At 53.8% G+C, this 10,281-nt stretch overlaps 1 protein-coding gene across 3 annotated transcripts; it reads right to left on the bottom strand.

Moving 5' to 3' along the window:
* Window positions 1-930: 930 nt before the first annotated feature.
* FOXC1 (forkhead box C1) lies at window positions 931-7,195 on the bottom strand. Of its 3 annotated transcripts, none has more exons than XR_008970910.1 (2): window positions 4,602-7,195; window positions 931-1,214 (listed from the first exon to the last, which is right to left on the bottom strand). XR_008970910.1 is itself a non-coding variant. In XM_057399361.1 (2 exons), exon 2 carries the CDS (start codon window positions 6,430-6,432, stop codon window positions 4,765-4,767), a length of 1,668 nt encoding a protein of 555 aa, XP_057255344.1. In that variant the 5' UTR covers window positions 6,433-6,887; window positions 6,965-7,195; the 3' UTR covers window positions 3,020-4,764. The 3 variants fall into 3 exon arrangements, 1 of the variants encoding a protein (XP_057255344.1); XR_008970909.1 differs by having other exon boundaries at window positions 931-1,211; XM_057399361.1 differs by lacking the exon at window positions 931-1,214 and having other exon boundaries at window positions 3,020-6,887; window positions 6,965-7,195.
* Window positions 7,196-10,281: the final 3,086 nt, after the last annotated feature.

Below are 10,281 nucleotides of genomic sequence, written 5' to 3'. Positions count from 1 at the left end.
GGAAATGCGCAGTGACCACGGCGAGGGGGTTGAATTACTTTACAAGCGAAATTAATTGAAAGCTAATGTGCAATTAGCGGTTGCTGTTGAAATGGGTGATTTCGGGAAAAGGATGGGGGAGCGTTTCTAGGAGCCGCAGCGCTCCTGGACGAGCCACGTGCGTGCATCGGCGCTGCACGCTTTTGCCTGCGCAATCAAGACGATATAATACAGAGTGCGCATTGTTACCTTACGCTCACCTCCACGTGGGAGCCCAGGGGGGCTCAGCCCCCGGCCGTGCGCAGCCTCTCCTTGCTGTGCGGCGCAATATCCCGCACCGGCCTTGGCATACCCAAATTGCGGCTCACCCGCACCGCGCAAGGAAAGCCTCCCCCTTCTCCTCGAGTGCAAAGCGGAGCTTTAAGCTCGCCCTGCTCTAGCTGCGTACTTTTTGGGGAGGTGAGCGTGCCGCCGCAGCACAGCCGGCTGGTCAATAGATGTAACCCCAGGGTTACCAGTAGCGTTACAAAATTAAGCCCGACTATGAAAATATTCCCGTGTTAACTTCGAAGCTCCCGAACTTCGTGGCTTTCAGAAAGAGCCCCAAATTTTGTAAAGCGCCAATATCGTAACATTCCCATAATGTCTCCGTGCACCACACAGCCCCACCACGTTCCCTATCAGACCTGGCCTGTGGAGATAGGGAATGGGGTTTAACCTATGAACTCTTCAACTATTTGCATGCACTTCTGCTATTTTTGGTTATGACCTTTGCATAACATAATATCAACTGTAATTGCTTTAATAAATTTTGAGGAGGAAACTTAGGAGGGTACTACTATTCACGTTTTCCTTAGTTTGAGAGATCAGCAAACACAAGAAACCACCAGAACCAGCTAAATGGAACTGACCCTGAATTATATTTTATAAAGTGATGTGGTTTTGTTTGGTTTTTTTCCTAGACGAAAAGCAAAGCAATAGTTTGGGGGTTGGGGTGGGAAATCAGCTTGAGCTAAAAACACAATACAAAGCACCGTGCTAACCTGGCACCTACTGGGCTGCTCCGCAGGCCAGGCTGGGGCCAGGCGTCCCCGCTTGCTGTAGGGGCTGCCACCAAAGACGCCGTGGCCTGATGGAGGCACCTTCCAGCTGCTGCGGGGCCACGTCCTGCGCCCACCGGCTCCGCGCAGGGTCGGACCGCGTCTCCTTTGGCGTTCGGGGCAGGCCCAGTTCTGCTGGGAGACAATCACAGGTCAGAACAGACACTCGAATTTGCCTCCTGCTCTTAAGGGGAGGGAAGCGCAAAGGGGACAAGGGACCGTGCCCGGCGCTGGACCCCGATGTCCGCAGTTCGTGCCTTACACATAGGAGCGCTGCCCTCAGGCAGATGCCCCGCTCCGCACCCGCCCCGGTGTTCTGCCGTAGCCCGGGGCCCGCCAGGCCTTTCCCCCCACCTTCAGCAGCAGCAAAGCTTTACGCCGGAGGCCGGGGCCCGGCCCCAGCCCCCTCGACGCAGCGCCGCGCAGGGACCCCGCGGCACTGCCCTGAGCGCCGCGCTCACCAGACCGCCTTCCGCTGCCAAGCCCGCACGATTCACTGACTACCGGGGGGACCCTTAGCACCGCTAAGCTTGTTTTCGTTATGAACAATTTCTGTGTGGATGGGGAGAAAAAAGTTTGTAATAATACAGTAATTTATTTAAAACCCAAGCACGCGCTGTGGTGAGCCAGCCCGTCGCACTGAGAACCGGGAGGTGACCTAAGCCACCACCACGCACGTCACTTCAGGAAAGGGTTCTCCTCCGGAGGCAGAAGATCCCGCCACGACCTACCTGCGGCAGAACGGGGCATTTCCGTTTGCCCTTTCCTTGGCTGCGAGCCCCCTCCAGCTGGGTGCCCCTTTTGCAGCCAGGGCCACAGGGAGTGAAAATTACGCGGCCGCCCCTCCGTGCCGGGACTGCGGAGGGCAGCGGGCAGCTCCGATGCGGCCGGGACATCAGCAATAATTACCCAGAGCACTTGTTGGAACTCCACATAGCCCCTCCAAGTCCCCTAAGCGAGCAGCACCACTGCCAATGCAATGAGTGATTAAACAAGCTGAGGTAGTGAACAACTGCTTTCCCTCTGATTTTCTGAGAAAAACCTAAAGACAGGAAAGCCGGCGCCTCATCGCAACGAAAAATAATAGGCAAATAACACATGCAATCCCTCTCGTTTTAGTTTGTACTTTAAATACCGGGCGAAGAGGAGGCAGGATTGGCGTTAGCACTTAGCAGGCACCTCGCTGGCAGAGCCAGGGGCCGAAGGAGCCGCCGCCGCCCCCCCCCCCCCCTTCCTGAGGACGGGGAGCGAAGAAGGTTGGTGGAGAGAGCCGCGCCGGGCCCCGGGCCCGGTAGTCCGGGCCTCAAACAGAGGGGAGGTGGCAGCTGCCAGCCCGGCCCACCCAGTGCCGGGCGATGGACGGTTGGAACAGAAGGTGAGCCCGAACGGGAATAGGTGACACTGTATTTCCCTTTACTGGTGAGAAACTGGGAGCAGCGATCAAAGCGTGCCCCCGGAGCGAAGGCGACCAGCTCCGGTCGTCCTTCACTTCAGCTTCACCGTAACCAGATGATAGCGTTTGAGTTCCCCTCACCCAACTTAGCAAACCAATAAATATAAATAAGGCCGGTAATCTTAATAGAGGTACTAGCGCAAAAGAGCAAAGTCTGTGCGATACTGAAATAAGGATATTTTAAGCCAACATAATAAAATAACTTCCCACACCCCTCCATTTCACTCGATCTGCTGAAAGTGTTTTCTGAATATTAGATTATTGCTTTGGAGGGGAAGAGTAGCTCAAAAGCGAGGTAATAAGGTTTAACTGTAAATACCTTCGTATTTATTTACAGTGTAACACTTAACAATGCAACAGCAATTACCGCTAAGTGTTGCTTTTAGATAAGAGATACTGATAGGAAACTGTATTATCTTGAAAGCAAACTTTAGGCCTTAAATATATGTAAAATAATCTTCTTCCCAAGTCTGACTGACAAGGCAGGTTCTTTCAAGTCAATGAATTTATTGCATTTTGGTGGTTATTTACAAAGGGGGAAGGTGATCCCCATTGCCCGTAGGTTCTTAATTGCAAATTGTCCAGGAGGTGAGATTCTTGATCTGACAAGACGTCAGTCTGTGCAGCACTCATCTGCTACCCTGGTAATATTTTCCTTTTTCCCCCCGATTTCAGAAAAAAAAAGGAGTGAGGGATTGAGACCAAAATAATAATAATAAAAGGCAAAACGAACAAACAAAGCTGCACAAGAAATACGAAAAATTCTCCCACACAACCTCTTTCAAAAATAAATTCAGCTCCAGCAATCAGGACACTTCCAACAGACCAGTAAAGTCCGTATAGGACAGGAGTAAAGCAGAGCTATAATGGTGTGAGGGTAAACTGTATAAGCAGGTTCCTTCCCTGAAATAAAATACTTCTTAAAAAACATCTATTAGAGAAGCGTCTTCACGGATGTGACTGTGCGCATTGCTATCGATTCTACGAAGCAGTGATTTATACACTTACATTGCATTTAAGAATATACGTACTACAGAGTACCTGGCATCTACTAGACACTGTGGAGTTCAGAAACATATGCAACGCCTATACGTAGCTATAAATAAATATGTAATCCTTCTTTAAATATAGATAACATATGTAAATCTTACATATAAATACATTTGAAATACACACACAGAGATCGATAGCTCGATATATACACAGTTACACAAGGTCAGGAATCTAGTGCGTGTACTTCTACCTCGGAGTTACCGCTTCATCTAGCCTTACACAGGCATATTATTTAAAAAGCCGTAATGTTGTCATACTACTGTGCATGGTCAAATGTTTCCAGGTCTTGCCCATTAATTGCTAAGAAAACGTGTTTGTTTATTTGCCAACTCAGAGCTGCCATGGGAAAGTCTTTTTTTCCTAGCGGATAAGGCGAGCTGACTAAGTGGAACATATTGCAGAAGAGACTGAAAAGGGATTTTTCGACCTGGCAGTTCCTAAATGGTCTTTGGAATTTGTGCGGAGGGGAACGAGCTGTTCCAGCGACAAAGTTAGTTATAAAATCCCTTTTCCCTCTCTTTCTGTCCCTGCCTGTGTCTAAATGAAATTATTAAAATATACAGACGTGTAAAGGATCATTCCAACTGAATGGTAATTTATTAATAAACAAACAATGCAATACCTTCAGAATATTTTCAACAAAAAAAAAAAAGGAAAAATATTGATAGAATAAGATTAATACAGTTTCCCTTTTCATATATAGTGAAAAAAAAAAATCAGCGTTTCAGTCAATTTTAAAGTCACTTTTCATGGGAGGGGGAAACACTTTCTGGCGTTTGGTCCGCAACATCCAACTACAAATTAAAAATAAATTACTATGTCGCAATTTACATTTTAAAACAAGTCCTTGTAGAAGAGGAAGGAGGGGGGGGAAGAAGATGGTACTCTACGCTGGACTTTTCGCCCCCTTTTAAACACGGGGCATGGCAATACCGTAATAGGTGGAGAAGGGGAAGGGGGGCGGGAAAAAAGTACTTCTCAAAGCAATTTAAAAAACAAAACAAAACAAAACTTACGTGTTATTGGAGTAACACTGTCCTTTAACAAACCAAGACATGCTTTGGGGCTGTCTCTGTACAAAACCTTTTCTCGTGCTCCCGCTTCCCTCTGCGGGCGCGGTGGGGCCCGGCGGCGCGGTGCTGCGCGCTATCCACGCGGTCTTCCCGCGGTGGCGCCCGCTCAGAACTTGCCGCAGTCGTAGACGAAGGCCCCGGAGGTGCGGTAGAGCGGCTGGCTGCCCGGGAAGGCCATTTGACAGCTGCCGCCGCTCCCCGCCCCGCCGCCGCCGCCCCCAGCCCCACCGCCGCCGCCGCCGCCCGGCGAGGCGCTGAGGCCCAGCCGCGGCGCCTCGAAGACCTCCCGCGGGGCTGCGGCGAAGCCCTGCTGCGGCCCCGCGTAGCCCGCCGCGCCCGCCAGCGGGCCCAGCTCCCCCGCCGCCGCCGCCGCTGCCGCCGCCGCCGCCGCCGCCTGGTTGAGGTACCAGGAGGCCAGGCGGCCCTGGTGCGGGTGCGGGTGGTGCCCCTCCTGGTGGCCGCCCGCCGCGCCGCCCAGCCCGCCGTGCCCCAGCGCCCCGCCACCGCCGCTGCCCCCCGCCCCGCCGCCGCCACCGCCGCCCGTGGGCATAGCGTAATCGGGCAGCGGGTCCTCGGCTGGGCTGGCGGCGGAGGCGGGCAGGTGGCCGGGTCGGTCGGAGGCTCCCGCCGCCGCGTAGAGGCTCATGGCCTGCATGTTGCAGTGGTAGGTGCCGGTGGCGGCGCCGGCGGCAGCCTGGCCGCAGGGCGAGCCGTAGACTGAGCTGTGGCCCGGAGAGTAGCCGCCGAGGGAGAGGGCGGGCGGGATGCCGGTGCGTGGGGCGGCTGCGGCGGGGGCCAGGAGGCCGGCGCCCAGCTCAGAGGAGGCCTGAGGCGAGCCCCGTAGTGAGGTCATGATGTTGTCCACGCTGAAGCCCGGGCCGTGGTGGTGGGGCGGCGGAGGCTGCGGCGGCTGCGGCTCGGGGGCCTCCAGGCTGAGGGAGCGGCTAGAAGGGAGGGTGCTGCGAGGGCTGCCGCCGCTGGAGAGGCTGCTGCTGCTGTCGGGGCTCTCGATCTTGGGCACGGCGCCGAGCGGCGGCGCGGCGCCGGGGGGGGACACGGCCTGCGGCGGCGAGGCCGTACCGTTCTCCGTCTTGATGTCCTGGATGCGGACGGGCGGCGGCGGCGGCGGCGCGGCGCTGCCTCCGGCGGGGCCGCCCTCGGGCTCGGCGGCGGGCGGCGGCGGGCGCGGCGGGGCATGGTCCTTGAGGTGCAGGCGGTCCTTCTCCTCCTTGTCCTTGACGGCGTCCTTCTTCTTGAAACGGCGGCGACGGCGAAGGAAGCTGCCGTTCTCGAACATGTTGTAGGAGTCGGGGTCGAGGGTCCAGTAGCTGCCCTTACCGGGCTTCTTGTCGTCTCGGGGCACCTTGACGAAGCACTCATTGAGGGAGAGGTTGTGGCGGATGCTGTTCTGCCAGCCCTGCTTGTTGTCCCGGTAGAAAGGGAACCGCTCCATGATGAACTGGTAGATCCCGTTCAAGGTGATCTTCTTATCGGGAGCGTTCTGGATGGCCATGGTGATGAGGGCGATGTAGCTGTAGGGCGGCTTCACCATATCCTTGGGCTGCGGCGGAGGCGTGTACGGCCCGTAGGCGCGGGCCATGCCGGCCGGGTACTGCTCGTGGGCCGGGTGGGAGTACATGCTCATCGGGGCCGGCATGGCCGTGTAGCCCCCGCCGGCCGCCGCTGCGGCGGCGCGGTAGTAACTCTGCTCTCCGCCGAGGTACGGCACCACTCCCAGGGAGTTGGGGCTGGACACGGAGTAGCGAGCCTGCATGTCCTCCCGTCAGTTTTCCCCCACCCTCCCCGCCGGACCAAACAGCGCGTCCCTTCCCCCTCCACCCCTCCGCCGCTCCGCGGACCGAGCTGGACCGGGCGGCCGGGCAACCCCCACCCCCCCCACCCCCCCGGCGGAGCGCGGAAAAAGGGAGGAAGAATAACGACGGCAGCGCCGAAAGTCTCCTCTTCTTCGCCCGGGAAAGCCCACCGGCAAGCTCCCGCACTCCGCGCGGCGGGGGGAAAAAAGTCAAAAAAAAAGGGGGGAAAAAGGAGGGGGGGGAGGAAAAAGGGGAAAAAATGTTTTTTAAAAGAAATCGGATTAAAAAAAAAAAAAGTAATCGCAGCGAAGAAAGCAACTTCCAAACGCAGAAAGAGTATTAAGAAAATAAAACCTTTGCAAAGAGGCTCCCACGCTCCCAGTTCCTTGTTCCACGGGGATCTGCAACAAGTTGTCTGCAAAGGAGGGACAAAAGTAGAGGGATATGTTTTGTTGGCTTTTTTTAAGCGAGCAGAAGAAGAAAAAAATCCACCTTCCCGGTCTCCCAGTGCAAAGTCTCCCTCTCTCTCTCCCTCTCGCTTTTTTTCAGTCTCTTTTTCAGTCGCAGGCTGCTTTGGGAAGCATCGGAAAAACTCCTGAACTTTTGAGCATCCGTCACCACGGCGAGAACTTTTTTACGCACTTACAGTTTTCTCCCCTTTTTTTTTTCCCTCCCTCTCCTCTCTCGGTCTCCTTTTTTTTTTTAATTTTTTTTTCCTCCTTTTTTTTTTCTTTTCCTCCTTTTGCAGGCGGCACAGCTCCGCCCCACCGAGCCGGGCGGCCAATGAGGGCCGGGAGACACCCGGGGCTCTGAATGAGGAGGGAAAAAAAAAGAGGAGCGAGCGAGAAAAAAATAAAAAGAGTGAAAAAGAAGGAGGGGAAAAAAGTTCCCCGCCGCAGCCCTGGGAGTTGCAGCTCTCGGGGACCGGCCACACACGCTCGCCGGCACACGCGGGCGCCTTGAGCGGAGGGTGCCCGCGTATTGTGCGCGCAGACCCGCGCAAGTCGTACAGCCCCGTGCCCGCCCGCCCACTCGTGTCCTTACGCGCGCGGTCACCCTTGCACACGCGTCCCGGGCACACGCACGATATGCATGCCTGCGCCAGTGTGTGTGTATCTGTCTGTATCTACATGTGCATATATATATTTATATATATGCACACACACAAGTTCGTACCTATATACATGCATGTATATGCTCTCCCGGAGCTCTTACCACCCACGCGCCCACGCCGCGCTCTGCCGCTCGTGTTTCTCGCGCACTTTTTACTTAGGTTTGTTCTCTTTCCCCCCATCTTTGGTCTGTTTTCTCCGGCCGGGCTCTCTCCTTTCTTCCTTTTCCGTCCCCTTCCCTCCTCTCCCGGCTGTCGCCGGTGTCGGCGGGAAGGCTCCACGCCGATGTGCCGGCTCGGGCCTCGCCTTCCCGGACCAGGGAATATGTATGTGTATGTGTGTGTGTGTGCTTGCGGGGTGGGATGCCCCTGCCCCAGCAGCACCAGCCTGCCTGCAGCCAGCTGCCTGCCTGCCCAAACGCCTCTGAAGAGATTACATTCCTCTGGTTGACAAGGTTTTGACGAGTCCTCCAAAGCTCCTTTTTATTAATAAGCCACAGCGAGAGCTTCCCCCCACCCTGCGCCTGCAAAACGGGCGGCCGCTGCCCCCGCAGTTTGTCAACTGGACTGTGTGCGGTCCTTTGCGCGGGGTCTTTAGCTCGCTCCTTCAGGTAGTCTCTACTGGACCTGGTAGGATGTGATAAGGAAAAGCGGGTACTCGCTTTATTAATTTATTTGTTTATTTGAGATGGAGAGGGCAAATACTTCTATTAATCTGCCTCACAGTGGACTCCGTGATATGTCAGGTGTGTCAAAAGAAAAAAAAAAAGGAAGGAAAAAAGTCCAATTAAATGAATGTTTTTTAAACCGGCTGGTTCTGCTATGAAGAATTTATTTGCATTGCTGTTGCCTTTACCTAAACATCTGGAAAAATGTTTGAGCTGTAATCAGAATTATGCTTTAACGGGAGCTCAAAGGTAGTAGAGAGTGAGGGTTTGGTTATTTATTTTAATTTTTTTTCCTTCAAATTTGCTGTTATATTTTAAGAAAGAAGATTTTTTTTTCATACTTTAAACACGGAAGGATTGGGATACACATTTGCCCAGCAGTGTATTTGACCAATAGTTCAGATATCCAAAATACAACCCAGTGTTCCTCATTCATTTCGTAGCTGATACCTCTGAAACTCCATTAGCGTTAATAACATCCCGGTTGAAAAGAACTATTTTAAGGGATGGAATTTGTACGGGAAAGACGTGTGTGTGTTTGTGAAATGAATTGCCCACCCTGATCTTGTGACACTACAAATATGTCAAAAACCCCTTTTTGCTTCATTGATTTCAAACTCCCTTTCCACACTTTTTACTGTGATCGATGACTTTGGGGATCGTGTCACTGGAACGTGTTAAAGGCGCATCTTTTGCTTGGTGATATTTTAGCAGGTACGGCTTTTGCTCTACAACACCAATCCGTGGTTTATTAAAAAAAAAAAAAAGTATTTTAAATGAGATGCGAGTAATGCGAAGGAGGTAATTTATATAGCCTAATATCTGCTCCTTTTCATATCCAAACATAACTGGTCTCTTTTTGGTAATAAATGTCAATCCTTTAATGGTGAATACATTATCCCGTTTAGCCCGTTGTATTTCATCGTCTGGAATCTTTCACCTGCTCCTGCCTAATTACACGTTTTTCCCTTTCCCCCACCAAGGCAGAATTAATCAATGTGCAAGCACTGGACTAGATGTCAATTCCAACACCTTATATTTTCAAAAACCTCTTTCTTGCTTTGCTGAAAAGAAGGGAGGAAAATGTAAAAGAAAGGGGGCATTTTAGCACGTTTCCATGTAGCCCAGGTCATCCGGTTTTCCCACGGTGTTACCTGCAGTAAAAACTAGTTCCCGTGGGCTGCCTGCTCGCTCTGGGACGCGAAGCCTTTACCGACTTTTTCATTTAATCGGGACAACAGCGAAGCTGTTTCTCGGGCAGAGGCTGGAGCCACACAGAGAAGTTTCAGCACAGTGAAGGGGGAGGAAGGGGGGCATTAATCCGCTGTGTTCTGCATCTAATATATTTTGTAATAGCCACTCTGATGCTGTAATTGCGAACTGACGCAACCAACGTGTGTTGAGTTACATACCTCAAACCAGCAGGACCCTGGTTTCTCTCGTCGAGGCACAAAAGTCACCATTGTGAAGGTTCACAGAGTGATCTGGGGTTTGCGTGTGTACGTGGTGGGGGGAAACAACGGGTTCAGAGGGGCGGGAAGGTCAAGTTCTCCCCCTCGGTGTTTTTGGATACCACCCAGAAAGGGCCCTCAGCGCTGGGGTGTCACCCGCCCGGTGGCCCGACGAAGCCGCCGTTCCTCCTCGCCTTTGCCCCTTTCCTGAGCCCGGCCTCCGAAAGAGAGAGCCGCCTTGAGTTGACTCGCTCGGGTCTGCCGCCGGAACGGAGAAGGACGGCGGCAGCCGCGGCCACCGTGGCCCCCCACCCCTTCACTGCGGACCCCCGGGCACCGGCCACGGCCCGAGGCCGGGCGAGGGGCGCTGGCTGCGGAGTGGGAGCCTCGGCGGCAGCGCCGGTCCGGGGAAGCCGCGCTTTTCTTGAAACCCTCCGAGGCTTCGCCTGTGTGGTCATTTGCAACCTTATTTACAGAGATGTCAGAAAGAAAGATGACATCTGAGCGGTAGGCGCAGGGGCTACCATTTGACCTGGGCAAAGCCCAGGTGGACCCACACAATTCGCTGCGGGTTGTCCT

This window comes from Pezoporus wallicus, unplaced genomic scaffold (assembly GCF_028554395.1).
Source record: "Pezoporus wallicus isolate ANWC-B61680 ecotype Strahan unplaced genomic scaffold, APGP_CSIRO_Pwel_v1 contig_818, whole genome shotgun sequence".
In the NCBI taxonomy this organism is placed as follows: domain Eukaryota; kingdom Metazoa; phylum Chordata; class Aves; order Psittaciformes; family Psittacidae; genus Pezoporus; species Pezoporus wallicus.
Note: the sequence above shows the minus strand (reverse complement) of the source record. Positions and strands in the feature narration are given on the sequence as shown.

Excerpts from the sequence above, each read along its gene's own strand:
- FOXC1 (XM_057399361.1), bottom strand. The coding sequence starts at position 6,432 with ATGCAGGCTCGCTACTCCGTGTCCAGCCCCAACTCCCTGGGAGTGGTG.